Source organism: Engystomops pustulosus, chromosome 1 (genome assembly GCF_040894005.1).
Source record: "Engystomops pustulosus chromosome 1, aEngPut4.maternal, whole genome shotgun sequence".
Lineage (NCBI taxonomy): Eukaryota > Metazoa > Chordata > Amphibia > Anura > Leptodactylidae > Engystomops > Engystomops pustulosus.
Genome location: NC_092411.1, coordinates 190,822,543 through 190,841,067, shown reverse-complemented (window position 1 = coordinate 190,841,067; position 18,525 = coordinate 190,822,543). Strand labels below are relative to the sequence as shown.

Genomic DNA, 18,525 nt, shown 5'->3' with positions numbered 1-18,525 from the left:
ACCTAATGCCACTTCATTATCTAAGCATACAAAATATGACTTTACAATTAGTCTTACTATTGGAAAAATATGAATGGAATTGTATGAACCATCAACTGTTATTAAGAACATACCTCTTCGGAAGCTAAAACATCTTTTGATTTTCCTGTAAGTTGTTTTGGGAATGAAGTTGGTTGACAAGGAAGCGGATGAAGAGGCGGCTGCATTTCGCTCTTCCAGCATCATACAGGTACCAGCTGACGTGGGAGCTAGTGATGTCCTTTACAAGTAGCATTTGGATAAGACCTATGAATCATTCTCTAGTCCAGATATTTTGATTTTAATGTCATCAGCCAGCTATTATTTGCCTCCTGGAGTATTTACTTCATCTTCTTCTGTCAGTCTTGAAAGGTTATAAAAAAGATTTAGGAAAAATGACTCATCTTCTGATCCCCTGTCTTCTGCTACTCATACACAATCAATTCTTACTGTCATTTAGAACATCCAAAATCTTCATAGAAGGCAGATTTCTAGTTGATGTAAATGTAGATAAGTAACTTCTGGAGGATAAGAGGCTGCTTCAAAATGTATCCCAATCTAATCCAATCCAAAGAGAATCTTACCGAACAAAGTCAGTCCTGAAAAAGTGGCCCCAACATCATTAGATCTTATGAGAGTAAAGTGATCTGCACTAATATCCAGGCTTGATAAAAAAAACAAAACGCACTGAAATTAATTCCCATAAAAGTTTTCTGTTCTTCCACTAAGCAGAACAGATGCTGGACCTTAGAAGCCTGTTCATGAAGGTATTGATTCTTTTCGTGAGCCCCAGGCACTGTGCATGCAGCAGGTGCAGGTATAAGCTTCAGCAAGTTGGAAAGGAGTAAACAACTATCCCAGGCAGCAGTAGCAATGAAATCCCAGGCTCTGACTTTGAGTTGACTTCAAGCAGGCATCACGTGTGACAGCTTAGTGATTATTAAAGGTGCAGTCCTCCTCCGTCATTCCTTCTTCAAATAACCTCTACTTCTGCTTTTCACGGGCAGAGTCCTCCTTCCACTTGTCTCCTGATCTCTGTAGTTGTGTATTTTGTATTTGCATTGGTTCTGGTCTTAATTTAATGTATGTGAACCCTTTATTGATTGTACAGCAACATGGAATTAATGGTGCTCTATAAACAAATAATTATAATAATAATCTGCATCAGTTTGGCGGATTGTTTTTTCTAGCAAGAATTTTTACTGTTTGTATAATGTAATGATAGAATCACTTGGAGTGTATTAAAAGTAATATTTATCATAAGATATATTTATTGAATAATTAAGAGAAGATTTTACATTGTTCTTTCATGTAATTCTTAGAGGTAGATATATTATGATTAGTGATGAGAGGACCTGAACCGCAAAGTTTAGGTTAGTACTGATCTTTGTGGGTTTGCGTCCACTGAGTCTGGGTTCAGCTTAAACATCCTCCTCTGTTAACACCGCATATAATGCAAAATTTTATGGCAGTGTTGCCAGCAGTATTTAAATGGCTAAACCGTGCTAGCTGGAACTTGTAGGATGCTGCCATTTTGGAGATGATTATTGCTCCCTGATGATGTCAGTGTGAGCCGCGATCCTCCCCAAAATTGTTGAAGCTCTACCACCTTGTTGCTGCTATTATGCGTGCAAAAGAATTGCTGGTGCCAGTAGCATTTAAACAGTGACCGGGTGTTCACTGTTTAAATGCTACTGGCACCAGCAATTCTTTTGCACGCGCAAAGGTGCTTGCACTGATTGCGGGTGTTAATGGTGTGGGATCAAACAGGGTTTCAAAATTTTTACGTGTCTTATCACTAATTATGATATTTTATATAATCTTACTGATAGACATTATTGTGTAAAAGTGTAAATATAAATAATATGTTTGAGAAATGTGCTGCCCGAGACCACATTAATAATAAATGTCATATTTGATAAGTAATGTGCAATGCACTAGTTTCTAGTTCCTTTTACTGATAATACAACTTGAAGGGATACATTCAATTATCCCAACTCAATTGTTACAAAAGGTTGTCTACATACATCCTCCTAACATACTGTAGGTATTGTCAGATGGAGTAGTGGTAAGGCCACTGGCACACGAACATGATCATGATTACAGTTGAGGGCTGCTGTTTTTTGGGTTGAATGGACTCTTGCATAACATATGTTATGATTCAGGGACCCACCATGGATGCGTGTGCTGGCCTAAGGGTAGGGGAAATACCATCCTTCACTAGCTGGAAAATGTTCCTTACACTGAATAAGGTGAAGGATGAGGGAGAGGGTAGGCAACGTTGTATTCAGAAAACTGAGTCAAATTTGGCCAAACCTAAGTCACAACAAGATGGCAACAAGTTACAAAATCAGAATGCAAGAGGTAGTCAGGCAAAAAGAGCAGATGTCAGGTACCAGCTGACACAGTGGGGATTACCAAATAACCCCAGTTTCATGAAGACTTTTTAGGAGGTTGAAGAAAACCAACTGAAGAAAACCACTCAATGTAATAATCCTTGCCTACCATGCAGAACAGAGGACATGAGACTGCTATCCTCAACAGAAAGGCAACATAATTTAACTTTATTGTACACAATCTTCTGTGCCATCTAAACTGGAAATGCAGTGCAAAACCGTGGCCTCCTATACATACATTGGCTTACATTTGGTCCCAAATGTTCCCGCAAACATTTGCTCATGGAATCCTGAGTCCTTGCTGAAGGACCAAAGTCAGATCACTTTGACAAATCAACATCTGACATTAATTGATTCCGATGGAGCCCATAGAGTTAAGAGGCTGTTTTGTTTCCACTATGGTGTCTGTTATTTTCTTTATGATGTCGTATTCACTCTATAATGGAGCTCCCAGGCAGATGTGAACAGAGCAGCCCAAGACTATATATTAGTCAGGGGAAGCTTGTCTGCGTAAGCCTTCTCGAATTGATGTCTTATCACTCTTGGGAACAAAGTTTTGTGTATGTTGAAATCTTAAATGAAGATTCTTCTTTTCCTTGACAACAGCTCAGGAAAGTCAGGGACACCACGATATTTGGGTAGTTGGCTTTTTCTTTAGAAGACTTTTATCTAAAGAGTATGGCCAACTTCACAGAGGTAGTCCCAACATTCGGCCAGTTTTGTTGCACAATAGACACTAGTAGTGACCAACAGACACTGGCATGGGCAATAATGGGCTTTGTCAAGTTCTGCGATGATGTCTGTCATTTTATTGAGAGAAGTGTAGTAAAATCTACTTTGCTTTAATGATTGATACAAAACATAATAGAGCCTTCAAAAACAGCTTTTGATGCATATGCTAGACACAAAGGAGGACATGTAAAATATATGTGAATGCATTTTATCAACATAATGCCAAACTAGCAATGGCAAAATAATCTCACCAAACAAATAATCAAGCCTTTGACCGGCAGCTATTTCCCCAACTCCTTCATACATATAAGAGATCATCCGGCATGAAAGTGCATGTGTAATGAAGGGAGAAAACCACTGCCAGAATCTAGCCTGATCTCACCCAACATCTATTAACAAAGAAGAGTCGAGAGACCCCACACACATTAAATGGTTGGCTGAAAAATGGATTGAGCCGATATTCATCGCTGGGGGAAATTCATTTTATATCACCTTTTAGTTGCCACATATGTTGTCACAGCTTTCTATTTTCAGAAGAGAATGCCATATTCCAATGCCATAACCTTTTCTGCATATCCTATTGTTTAGATACACTCTTTAGCTGAACAGAATTACCTGCTACCTTTTATATACCACATCAATTTCCTAACACAATAATGTACATTTATATCACATTCTCAGTGTAATCTTTGTGGCTTAGAATGATCCACATCCTTTAATAATGCATAAAGACATTTGGAATGCAAACTACCCAGTAATGGCCAAAGTGACATTGGTGTTGGTGTTTATTCAGGTAACAAACAAAAAGAATCATGTTGTATATTGAAGCTTTTACCCCCAGCAAGAGCGAGCAAACATTAATTTAATCATGTAGTTAATGATTAATAGGGCTGCCAGCTCACATAGCAAACGTGATGAGGCAGGCCCTGTGATAGACCAACACTGGTTCACTAATAAACCGTCCATGAAACAGATGTAGCCATAAAGTGCTTTCAGTTGTCAGTAGAATTCACAACATATGTCAGGTGTATCTACTATATGGCAATTACAGTCCGTTGGGTTTGTTATACAAAGTACAGTAAATACGTTACAGCAATAAAATGGCGTTGTTGACTGTAGACTAGAAACATGAAAAATAAAATCATATGTTGACAATGGTATGTATATGCAAGCACTGTACATACTGACTTATACAAAATATAGTACTGTACATAGTGAGTTATACACTGTCCATTAGAAATGTCTCTGGATATAAATATATGTGTGCCTCCCTTGATAGCTTCAGACTTTCCCTGTTCTCACCATGCTGCCCTCTGCATATATACACACAACTTCCTGTCTCTCACTTCTCGAGTCTCTTGGACTGCTACTGCGCCTCTTGGACTGCCACAGTCATCTGTCACAGTCCATCTTACTGACAGACGCAGGGAGGTGGGGGGAGCAGGGTGAGGCATAACTCTCCTGCTCCAGACCCCCCTATTCATAAGAGCTCAGACATGTAAGCAAAAATCCGCCAAGAGTCTACATGAAGCACAAAAGTAAGTATCAGGACTACTGAATCGCTTGATGAAAATTCAGGGATTATTACTAATGCAGTAAAGGCACATGAGCAACTTATGTAAAAGAGTGGTCAAACCCTTCAAATACATACCATAGTGTCCAGTGGTGCTGTATATAATGTGATATTTGGTATTTTGTGGCATTTGGTATGTATGCTAAACAGATGTTTAACTTAACAATAATTGTTACAGAGGTTTTAGAAGAGAGCAGAGCCTCAACCACTTCTAATCTACACCAACAAGAGCCAAAGACATGATATCTGCATTGCCTATGACAATAAGGAGGATTATTACTTCTTAACAATTCAGGAGGTAAAGACAAAGAGTGAGGGTTGCACAAGCTACAATACATACAGAATCCTTTTATTTATACTGTTATATAACTATGGAGGTCATCGTTGAGGCCTCTGATTGGGTTACATTCTTTATTTAGTTTATATACTAATTTGTTCTCAGACCTTATGGAGGTCTGTGACTCCGAAAAGTCACCGGCAGCAGCGAGTGCGCCACTCCCGGTCAGCCATGCGGAGGGCCCCACTGGCGTGAAGCTGGCGGATTGTGCCAAATAATTGCAAGTGCTAGCAATAAACCAGCATTTGCGATTATTTCAGGGCTTCTACATTACTGATGTAGCACAGAAGCCCTGATAAATAAATAATAATTATGCACCAATATTTGTATATTCATATTACTTTATTAAATTACTATACACACTTTATTTTTTATAATCAGATAACTCTATTGGTACACATAACAAAACATAATACAGAGCCATACCATATTATTAACACAAAAGAGGGAAACAGAATCAATTCCAGCAATAACACACAATAACCCCCCCCCCCCCCCCCGTGATCTGGCCAATCACCACTATAAGCACCAAATATTTCCAGCACACCTTCACTACCCTCCAGAACTCAACCTATCACATGTATAAAGCACACCTCTTTTCACACAACTAGCAGTCCCCCAGGTCATAGTCATAACCAATGACTATTCCTCCGAAGCCTGGACAGTCTTGCCACTTTCCGCACTGTTTCTCAAACTTGCCAACAGCTCACCTTTTCACATACACCTTCATTTCCATCCATGGGACGTTATTCCTCACTTTCCTAACGCCCGGTGCAGCAGCACCTTTCCCGTGCCTAGCAATAGATTTGCACACTTAGGTTAGCACTTGTACAACTGCCAATTGTTCATTCTGTGGGATGCTGAGGACCCCCACATAGCCTAACATGCATACCTTTGGATTCCTCAGTACTACTACCCCAAACACCCTATGAACAAACTCCAGTGCCTCCCTCCATATTGCATCCAGCTCCCTACATGTCCGAAACATATGCAAATCATCTGCATCATACTCCGAGCATTGTGGACAACAAGCATCCCCTCTAAAGCCCATCCTCTTCAGTACCTGAGGTGTCTGATACACTTGATGAAGCAGGAACAACTGCGACCACCTTTAAGCCACATTCAAGGAAAGCAGGCTCGGAGATGCTACTACCTACCCCCACTCACATTTCCTCCTCACCTCAACCATCTGGTCTCCCACCAACTCTTCAATGTCAGATCACATAAAAATCTCAGACCTGGACAACCCCTTTAAGGAAATCTACCATTAAAATCAAGTGAGGATAAACCAGTGGCACTCATAGATCCAGGCACCGTGACTGTGATAATCTTCTTATATTTGTTATCCATGGCCTACGAATAAACTTTCAGAATTATACTAATGAGCCAGAGGGGCTTTGGTGGGAGTTACCAGAGTGCTGCAGTGTCACAGGCTGCTTAATAAGCAGAACATATCTCCCCTTCCCCTGCCGCCCCATCCCTGTGTAATTTCACAGCAGCAGGAAATGCAGGGGAAGGGGAGACCTGCTCTGAACATTGTAACAACCTATGAAAAGACATCACTGACGGGCTCTGGAAATACCCACTAGAGCCACTCAGGCTCATTAGCATAATTGTAAAATTTAAAGCCATACATGGGTTAAACTTTTCAAAGTAAACAGGACCTTGGATGATCTCATCCTGGTCACATGACATTAAGTGACCAATGAGATTACAGATCTCTCCCTAATTGTCCCATACAGCAGAATATCATAGCATTTAGACCTGTCAGGAACAAGGAGGCAGGGCAATAGGCATAAAGTTTACTATACAGAACTCCATTATTGAGATGGACTTACATTAGGTGGGTTGCATATAATTTCACAGAGTTTTGTAACAGGCAGCCATGAAAAAAGAAGACATTTAGGGATAAGGGTAATGCGGTTTCATCATAGCTTTTAATCAGCACTGGGCATACCCGGCAAGTGCCAGGGCCGGGAGCTGCTTGGGGGACCCACATAAGGTTTTATATAATTAATCCACAGGGGGTGAAGGCTGTATATAAATAACCATGAGGGATTGTATATAAAATAACCAAGAGAGGACTGTTTGGGATGATAACAAGGGAATATTTTAGGGAACAGGAGTTTGTTTTAGTTCCTGAATTTTTAGTGCTGCCACATGAGTTCACTGTAATAGGGCCAACTAAGGCTCTGCTGCCCAGGGGCCTTCTGAAACCTGAAGCCGACCCTGTTTTTATTTTATTTGGCTTCTTTTGCGTGACAAGTTCTCTTTAAGGTAGAAAAAAACATTAATATGAGTATACAGGACAGCATGTTTTACATGCATGTTTATAAATGCAGTATAACTATAGTAACTATAGTATAGTAAAATGCAGACAGAGTCTTATAATTGACACCACTTTTGCAACAAAAATGATGAATTTGTAAGGGCACCGGAGACACCAAACCAAACAAAGTACCAAACTTTGATTCTAAAACTTTTCCACCACCCTCAGCATTTTCCATGCTAGATTTATTACCATTTATGCCAGTTTTCTGGGATAAATGAATACTAAAATCTCTACCAGAAGAACGAATGCATCTTATTTATGTAGGCATGCACCTTGTCAGAAGTGCATCCTCTGGCGGCTCAGGGGATATTGAGTAGTTTTCTACAGCCCACTATTTGTAACCCAGCCTGAATATTTATTAAAAAGAAGGGTATCATAACCGTCACTTCTAAACTTCTTGCCCAAGAGCATATTCTTGGCTCTGAAATTAGTCCCTAGGGACTTCATTTACACTCCATGCCCTTTGTATGAGCATAAAGGGTAAATCAGGTTATTATTTTTTATTAGTCAGTGTAAAAAAAAACAAAGGCAAACATGATGCGGATAGCAGCAAATTCTCAAAATGCTCAGTAGCTATAGGAAAGGCTGGTATCACACAGACTTGTGTTAAATGTTAGTAACTATATACTGAAGGAGGTTTGGCAGGCAAATGGATATTCATAAAGAGATCATTGATCTCTGTGGACTAATGAAGTGCTGGTGCATTTATAAATTTACATAAGCTAATGACAGAGCAGAAACCGGGGACTTTGTCACCTGTCTGAGTGTACAGTGATCAATGATCCCTATGCAAGGATCTGCATTTATCTGTCCTTGTCAAAAAATAACAGTAGATGGAAATAAAAACTTCCCTATGCACTTGATATTTGACTGTAGCTCTTTTTCTGTATTACTCCAGTCAAATGACTGTTGACTGACGAACAATTTGTGACTAGATATGACTTTGTATAGTGTATAAGGGTCCAGAGATGCACCTAGAGGTGGATAATAGATCAGAACTCATAGTCTTGATACATTACCCTCTGTATTGTATATATAAAGTCACATGTCAAGATGATCTGTAAACCACAGTATTTAAAACTTACCTCCCCCAAATGGTGCCCATATAACTCTGCGAATAGACTTCACCCAGTCTTCCATGTCATTCTGCGTGCTGGCCATAAGGAGGTATGTCTCATGGTTTGCAGTCATTCGCTCCCGGTCTGCCCCTGTACAAATCAAAGTAAAATAACAGAAATTAGTGATAAAATGCAGCAGCTCCAGTTGGATTTAAGGTTGTTCATTAAACTTATTATTATGCAAAACACCTATGTTTCCTACTGATTATTCTTTTTCTGTCTCTGTAAGCTCATATATTAAAAATCCCAACCCTTTCATTTGTAAAAGGCGGCCGTGCCACTATTTAAAGAACCAGCAGCTCAAGAACAATTACTTGAAAAGGTTACACAAACAGGACTTAGTGTAAAGGCGATAGTACTATTTGCAAATAATTCCTTCCAGATATTTGTATTCTATCTTCGTCATAGACTGTTTTGTGTGTATATTATATATATATATATATATATATATATATATATATATATATATAATTACTATTGCAGCAAAACGGGGGACACTTACTCATAGATCTAGGCACAGAGACTAGTAGCATTTATGACTCATTATTTTGAAAGTTGATTTTTAGAAGGAAGAAGGCTGTGGATAACAAATATAAGAATATTACAGTTACTGTGCCTGGATCTATGAGTATGTGTCCATGATGGATTTTGATTACCTGGGAAATAGGCAGAAGCAGGCACTCCTAATATTCTTAGTACTGTGAATGAATAAAACTGTGGTTATGATAATAAAAGAGACATATGAAGGTTAGATAGGGCCCAATTGGAGTTTTTTCCCAAAGCAAACATATTTACGTTTCAATCTTCAGAGGACCTTTGGAAAACAGAAGATGCAACCTGGTAGGTTGACATTGGGAGAATACTACATGCCTTTTCCACCTGTTTTTTCCTGTACTGATTTTTTACACAATGCACACAGCCAATTGTGGTGTAGAGGTCCATGGCACCTTGTCAAGGTGTGTTAAGCACACTGAGACCAGGCCCGGCAACCCTGATATGTCCTATCTTCTCACAGATTTGCGCCCCCGCCTGGCTCCGTATGGAGAGAGGATGGGTGAGGAGCGCACAATCCGCCCTTCTATGTGCTACACTTGGGGTTTCGGTCGTGTGCATGAGGCCTAAGTTTACCAGGGATAGAACAATAATCTGCAGAATTCTGCAGTTTTGTTATTCTTATTCTTCACTTTAATACACCCAAATTATGCTTTGAACTTTGTAGTTAGGAAGCGTTTATGGATCTGATTAAAATAGCTTGAGGTTTGTGAATGTGGCTATCCATTATAAAACGCTGTGTACGCTTCCGTCTTCCGACATGTGATATGCACCATCTCTGTTTTTCATGAGAAGAAAAAAGCAGAATGTAAATGAGAAAAATAGTAGCTGTTTATCGACATCTCTTCACAAGACTCTCCGCACAAGATGTCTTGGAGATATAAAAAAAAGAGTAATTTCATACTGCTCTATAAAGAAACACATTTACTGATATTCTATCAGAAGAATGTGTCACTTTATGTTGAGAAACTGGTCTGCAAAGTAGATCAGGATTTCAGGCGATCACTAGGTGTGCTTAAAGGGAACCTGTCACCAGGAGACCCATTTTTAGCACTCCCCCAGTCCCCACAGAGCATAGTACATACACTGCCAAAGTGTGTTTGTATTAAAAATTGGTTTAACAGAAAAAAAGATAAGTTATATTGTACCTTTCATTAGCATCTGCTGTGTGACTAGGCAGTTGCATTTTGGGAGGAGCTGGAAAGCAGTTCCCCCCACCCTTGGGATTCAGCTACTCCATGTGACCTTTTCAAATATATGAAAACACCCATCACTTGGCTTAGCGACGCCCCCTGCTCCTCTACAGCCAATCCCGAGTGTGGGGAGTTATTCATATATTTGAAAAGGTTACATGTTTCCCAAGGGTGGGGGGGAACTGCTCCTTTCCAGCCCCTCCCAATTGGCAACTGCCTAGTCACACAGCAAGGTACAATATAACATATCTTTTTTTCTGTAAAACCAATTTTTAATACAAAAACACTTTGGCAGTGTATGTAATATGCTCTCTGGGGACTGGGGGAGTGCTAAAAATGGGTCTCCTGGTGACAGGTTCCCTTTAATAGTCCATCTGATTTTGCCACACAGCAAATTTGCAGCCTCATATACGTCCCGATAGATGGCAATTGGCTGCACGGCGTCATTACAGTGCCACTGATCCGTGCCGTACACGGGGAAAAGATAGAGCATGCATACCGCTGTGTGAATGTACCCTTACTTTCCCAAATGTGGTTTTGATGTGACAATTCTTACATAAAACCTTATTACTGCAACACACTGGGGGGGGGACTGTGTATGGTGGTGCCCTGCATCAATGCTTTCAATAGAAATGATGTCTTGTTCACACTGTGTGTTGGGGCTTAGTGCCTGGACTTTTTTCAGGTTCTTACAGCTAAGTAGGAAAAAGGACAACAATATAGTTTACAAAACAATTGGTTTGGATTGTAACCTAAATTGTTTATAAACTGTAAATGAATATAACTATGCCATTACTTTGTAATGATATTTTTGTTTGTATGTGTACCCCATCATTTGTAAAGTGCTGCAGAATGTGAAGATAATATATAAATAAAGATTTATTATTATTATTTTATTGTCTCTCCTATCTTTACAAAATGAGGTTCACTCTGAAACCTGTGCTGCTAGCAAGAGATATCAGATGTCATAGAAGCTCTGTGCAAAGGAGATGTGTGCAGATGCGGTGAAGTACTGATAAGATTAAAGGTTTTGTTTCCACAACTCTCAATGAAGGAACAAGTAGTTATTTTACTATAAATCTCTCAGAAATCGCAGCGTATAGGTATTAAGTAAATTGCAAATTGTGATTTTAATATTCTTTCTTTTACTGCTAAATTATAGCTGACCTATCCTAAATATCAGATTGTATCACACAGATATGCTGTTGAAGAAGTAATGGAACAGGAAGCAGAGGGTTAAGTGGCTGAATTGAGAAACTACATTGTATCTGACGTTCAGCTAAAAGGGTGATCTGCAAGAACTTTGTAGGACCAGAGAACACAACTATTTGCTTTCCATTCTCTACCAGCTAAGAGAGGACAATCTGTAGGGGCTCTAGGTGTTGGACTGATATGAAGGAACATTTTCTATCTATAGGTTACCATATTTATACTTTTAGCTTGTGAACCTCAGGTTTTCAATGCATTTCTATTGACATTCATCATATTCATGTAAATTGGATTTAATAAATGAGCCCCCTTTATGAGAGATAAGCCCTGAACCCTCCTCCTTTGGGTACTAAACCTGTCTTGGCTATACAGATGGGCCTTTCCATAGAACCTATAGATTTAAAGCTATTTACAACCTCAATTCATTCTTAGTAAAGGGATGTGCCAATAAAGTTGTTAATCCTGCTGTTCAATTATATCGTCAACTTTTTACCTCAAATCTTAAAAACAGTTAAAACCCTATTCTATTATTAGAAAAACAGAGGACATTCTATGATAGTATCAGACATCATCTGAAGCTTACCAGCATGAGCACACACAGTAATCCTATCCAAAGCTGTAGGAGATCAACAAATCTCCCGTCATCAGATATAAAGAGCAGTATTCCAAAACCTGTCAACCAGTAAGTGAGAATGATATCATGGTACACTGAATGAGCTTTATCACTTGTAGGCTTATCGCTGCTGATTCAACACTTTTTATTGAGCTGCAAACAGTTGATATTGAGTGTAACCCAGTGATATAAATTTTTGGATTCCATGTTCTATTAATATGCCATGCTAGGAAACCAAATATTACAGATAACTCAACAATAGATCCTTGGAACATCGTGATACACATGTGTGTGTACATCGACCATTTTTGTACTTAATTTTCAATCAATGATTTGAAGTAATGTATGCTATTTATATTTTTATTATTTACTCAAACATCTGCCCTGGAGCCACTTTTTAAATACCGGTACTTTTATGACTGTTATGAGAAATAAGGTGTGACCTTGAAATGGGATGTAACCCAAAATGCTTGAAAAGCATGCTAAATAGGGTGTATTTTTCATCTAAAGCCATCAAAAGTGAATTGTAAAGTTCTTCTACTAAACAACAATCAAAAAAGGGTTAAAAAGATATAAAGGTTGCACATTTTTCAAAATGGTTTTAATGAAAACAACAGGTAGTCCTGAATGATATGTAAAAAAGCGTAAAGATGTTATGGGTGTTCAAAAGTGAAATATTTAGCTAAAAGATTTTAAAAAAAATTATAAATTAGTAAAACCTATCAAATCTATATGAATTTGTTATCTCCTTGATCATTATGGCTCAAAGAATAAAGCCCAAGAAAAAGGTGCAACTGGGTATTTTCAATTTTACTGGATTTTTATTCACAGTTTACACAAGGAGAACCATGGAAAGTGTTGCAATTTGAAGTGGTCTAAATGTCCGAGCATGAGGAGAACACAGGGCGACAGACCGCATCATCTCAAATGAAAGTTCAAGTTTTAGTGCAGAAGCCAAAGTTTCAGGTTCTCAGAACGGTGGAAATTGGTGGGAGGTATGTACAAGTGCTTCTCAATAAATACGAATATCAGCAAAAAGTTCCTTTTATTAGTAATTCAATTCAAAAAGTGAAACTCCTCTTAATTCTACCCACTTCAATTACCAAAGCCAAAAAATCACTCATGGGATGCATGCTAATTGCTGCATGGTCCCTCATTCCTAGGCTGTGGAAGGCTACCAGAGTCCCACAAATTTCAGATTGGTTCGGTGAGATAACTGTGCTGCATCGGATGGAAGAACTAACTGCTGCCAAGCATAATATCAGTACCGACAACACAACCATTTGGGGCCCCTGGCTCACTTTTAGACAATTACCTGAGTTCAATACTTTTACGTAAAAACGCTCCTTCATTCCATTTATACCTAAATTGCTCTAGTTGACGACTGATTTTACCCCTCACCCCTCCCTCCCTCTTCTTTTTGTACTTTATATTAGCTTATCCATTTGCTAGTAATATATCTAACAACCTTAGAATTGTTTATGTTAACTATTTGGTACATACATATAAGATTCACCATTGACCTCATTACGTCTGTGATGTTCTGGCAAACTGATAGTTATTGAGGTTCTTGCTCTAATATATATATACATCTATACATATTTATGTCATTATATATATATATATGTATATGTATATATATATATATATATATATATTGTACTTAAATATCACTTTATATTGTCTGGACCTGCGTGTCCTTTGATTACAAGTGATGTTAATTTGTTTAATGTTAATGTTACAACTGCTCAATAAAGAATGATACAAAAAAAAATAAAAGTTAAACTCATATATTATATACTCATTACAAATAGAGTGAACCTTTTCAGGTATTTATTTATGTTAACCTTGATTATTCTGGCTTTCAGCCAAGGAAAATCGAAAAGTCATTTGGGCACATTTACTTATCTGGTCCTGCGCGTTCCCCGATCCGGAGTGTCCGACGAGATTGCACTCTGCCACGATTCACTTACATCGTGCGCCAGATATCCTGCATGTATCGCTTTCCGACGGAGTTCACCTTCTTCTTCCCGGTGGATGTAAGTGCTTGTTCTTGCGACACAATTTTAAAGTTAAATCCCACGCTCAGTCCGAATCAGTTGGACCATTGCATGAAAGCAGGCACGATCCCCGAAAAAGTTGCAAAACCCGACGGAAATGCGCCCGTGGGTCCCTTAGTAAATAAGTCTCATTATCACTGAAAACTAAAATAATAAACCCTAAACACCTGAAAAGGCTTCCCAAGCATGTTAAAAGGTCCCTTAGTCTGGTTCAGTCGGTGACACAATCATGGGGAAGACTGCTGAATTGCCAGATAACAGTGCTGTTTTAAAGCATGCAAAGTTGAGTGAAAGGAAAAAGTGTAGAATAAAAAGGTCCACAAGCAACCATATAATTGCAGCCTAGATAGGATTATTAAGAAAGGACATTCAAAAATGTGTGGGAAATTCACAAGGAGTGGACTGCTGCTGGAGTCAGTGCTTCAAGAGCCACCACTAAATTGTAATCAGGACATGGGCTACAGGTATCGCATTTCATGTGTCAAGGGGACTAAAGGGGTTTTCCCACAAAAGCTCTTTAAGTCTGATTTATGTATTTTCTCGAAAATAATGAAATAGCTATGGCTTAGCCTAGTGCCTTACAACTCAAATGGACTTTCTGAATAACAAGTTGCTACAAAAGTCAGTAAACATCATTATTTTCATGTGGTTAGCAGAAACCTTCCCATCATGTGCACTGCTGAAACATGTCTTACCAGGCGCAATATCTCAGAATAACTCCTACCTATCTTCACTCTGAGACCCTGAACAAAGTAAAAATTAGATTATTGGATATAGATTAAGAAGATGGAAATGCTTTTCCTCCATTCAGAAATACTTTGGTAAAAAAGAAATTACCAGTAATTACAATTACTTCAAAATGTGGAAGTGTAGCTATGCCATAGCCCTAGTTGAGAAATACCTTCATGCAATTGAATTATATAATAAAATATGTAAAAAGTTTATTATATAATTCAGTTGTTATTTTATTGTATTATTATGGATTGAATAATATAATACATCTTTTGGTCTTTAAAGGGGTTTTCCCGTGAAAGAAAATTCTAAAATTTCAATCCCCTAGTGATGTTAACACAATAAAGATCATTTTTAACCCTTAACTTTCACAATTTTACTTTTTATGTTTTGCTGTTTTAGCTCCTATCACTTCCTAAGCAAAAACATTATTATCCATCTAGTTCTGTGAGCTGCCACCGAGCTGACACTATGGTATCAGGGTACAGGTTTATATACAATTTAATTTAACTTCTGAACAGTGTACTAGAATCTGACACATAGAAAGAGAGATGAGACAGATCCGAGAGAATGAGATCCATTAGATGCCTAGTGCATACAATGACAGTCACCTCTCCTACATCTCTGCTATTCCACAACATACTAAACCTGCTGTACCTCCCTGCTGTGCCTCCCCAGATAAATAACTAATCTGTCCATAGCTTGTAGTTCTCCTCATGCTGCTGCCAGCAGGATATCAGTGTATGTGTCAGTGTGAGATCCGTCCTGGACTCCAGGGGGCGGTGCTAGAGATCAGGGAGCAAAGAGAGAGAAAATCAGCTTCACAGCCATCACAGAAATGATGGCGTCCCCAACCCTAAGTCAAACATTACCGGGTTGTGTCTAGGGGCAACTGAAATGGTGTACATAGGACTTATAGAGACAGGTTGGACATATATTTGTGAAATTCTGTATTTTTGTTAATAACCGTGAATTAGAGAATGTGTTATTTTGTTATCCTGAGTACATTTAAGGAACTTGTCTTTGTGGGAATACCCCTTTAAATTAATATCATGAATACATTTGGCAATGCATTTAACAGTTATTTATCAAATAATACAGGCATTGGGCATATATGTTTATATTTCTGTTTATCATAATTTGTTGACACAATTATATTTATCAATATATTTATATATTTATTTTTATTTCTTTTTGTGCTTTTTTCTATATATGTTTTCTTTACATATATTTAATATATGTATATGGCCTTATTTTAGTGTGTATTTTATGGACCTGAAGAAGGGGCTGGTCCACCCCCAGAAATCTTGCATCGAGTGGTGGCATCTGCTGGTGGATAAGGGGCACTTTCAGTGCTGCTACTAAAGCAGCAACAGGATGTTTCCCTGTGGTTCAGGCCTATCTGCTTACCTGTAGAGCAGGGGTAGGCTAGGCAAATTCAAAACAGCTGTAGAGCACCTCCAGGCCCCAAAACAATCTAATTTATCCCGCCCCCCCCTGCCTCCTGGCACCGCCTACAAAGTATTCCAATGGCCGACTCCCCCTTCAAATCTTACATATGCATGAGAATAGCTTTCCTTGCACTGCTGGCAGTGGAGAAGTGCCACTGTGCAAGGAAAGCTATACTCTCGCATGTGTGAGATTTGCAAAAAGAGCCAGTGACGTCACCAGCTGTCAGGAACCAGCTCACCAGTTTTTCGGGATTTGCGCAGCTTTGACAGGTATTTAACATGTGATTGTGCTTGGATTGTGTCGCACACAATCATTTTTTGGCTTAGCTGCGTTTGCTTTCATGCGCCAAAAACCCGGGGGTGTGCCGTCAGGCGATCCGACTGACTGAGCGCAGGATTTAAGAATTGTGTCGCAAGACAATGCCCTTACATACACCAGGAAGATGAAGGGGAACTCTGTCGGACCTGAGCAGGGAAGAGACACATGCACGGTATCGCAGACTGGGTAAGTAAATGTGCCCCATTGTGTTTTTCTCCTCTAATATAAGCATACGGTGAGAGAATTTGTGGTTTATCCCTCTGTATATGACATTGGGATAAAAGTTTCTAAAGTTTACCTCAGGCCGCAGAGGAGTGCACCCTGTTTCCATCCTATACTCAGACTTGCTGCAGATAGATAAAGGGGAGATGATAAAGTTTCTGTCAATAAATTAGGTGCATATTTGCTGCAGAAACTAAAATGTATATCAGCTTAGAAAATGTAATAATATTAAACGTGCCAGGCCGCAGAAGACCATTCCCAATCCCTTCCCACTTTGATGACGAGTGGTTAACATGGCATACAAAAGCAACAAGTCGCACATTACATGAGATTGTTTTCTATGTTCATTATTGTGGCAGTGAGTGAGAAGATTTCTTGGGACACAATTACACTTATCCCAGGTTTTTAACTTTTCTTTTACAGTTGTCACCCTATAACGTTCATTGAGTCCCCTCTGCTTTGTAGTTTGTGAAATTATCTATACCATAATTGTAATCTGTAATCGTCAGGGCCATTTCCTCCAGGATCCTATAATATAGGTACACATTTCCTGTAGGATTATAGTTTTCTTTTGGGAATGTGACAGGAAATTCTTTGTGTTCATGTTAAACACAAATCTATCTTAAAATCCCCAGAGTTTTCCTTCAAAATGTGCATATTAAGATCTGAAACAGGAATCATAATTCACCTATGAAATATCACACCCACTATATTAACCATACCTCCCAACATTTGGGAAAAGGAAAGAGGGACAAAATGGTGATCCCCCTAAGCCACACCCCCAATCACTCCCTGGCCACGCCCCAAATTTTAGCCATATTAAAAATAATAAAAATCATAATTTAAAAAAAAAAAAAAAAAAATATTATCCTCATTAGGATTTGAACCCAGAACCTGCAGTGTCCATGTACAATAATAACACAGCGCCTCAACCCACTAAGCTATAACCTCAGTGATTAACAAGTGGAGAATTTTGGTAACTAAGAACTATATACTGCCTTGGTATATAGGGAGGGATCTTCTCAGATTATTGTAATTATTGAGACTATTATTATTATTATTATTATTGAGATGATTATTATTATTTTTACCATTATTAATAATCATCTCCATAATAATAAAATTTATAATAATAATAATAATAATAATAGTCTCAATAATTACAATAATAATCTCTGAGAAGATCCCTCTCTATATATCAGTGCATTAGTCTGTGTCACAGTGTAAATGTCAGATAACATGTCTTACTTACCAGAAATCCTCAGCTCTGTATCACTGGGCTTATAGCTCAGTTAGTTAAGCTCCTGTCTACAGTGCAGAGGGTCCCAGGTTCGAATCTCAGCCTGGCCAAAACTTTATTTAATTTAATTATATAAAGAGCTTGTGTCTGGGGAAGACCTGGAGACCATATATGGACAGATAGAGATCTGAGCTGATGACGTGGTCCCTGCTCTCTCCACTAAGCCGACACTTCTCTGAAAAGGATTCCCTGCCCGATGTCTGCTCTGGGGAACTCTAGGAGATGCAGTGACCATATATGGACAGATCTGAAGCTGATGACGTGGTCCCTGCTCTGCGCTAAGCCCGACACTTCTCTGAAAAGGATTCCCTCCCGATGTCTGTAGAAGCCATTCTGTACTGTGAGTTCAGACTTTCAAAGTATTTACT

At 38.8% G+C, this 18,525-nt stretch overlaps 1 protein-coding gene across 7 annotated transcripts in view; it reads right to left on the bottom strand.

Moving 5' to 3' along the window:
* Positions 1-18,525, bottom strand: part of ARHGAP24 (Rho GTPase activating protein 24) — a 473,550-nt gene that overhangs the window by 30,475 nt on the left and 424,550 nt on the right. For 6 of the 7 annotated variants that reach the window (XM_072116067.1, XM_072116077.1, XM_072116060.1 and 3 more), the window contains one exon: positions 8,474-8,596. In XM_072116067.1, the coding sequence (XP_071972168.1) occupies positions 8,474-8,596 (123 nt within the window). Of the gene's footprint in view, positions 1-113; positions 894-8,473; positions 8,597-18,525 lie in introns of those variants that run through there. The other variant, XM_072116086.1, reaches the window with a different exon arrangement.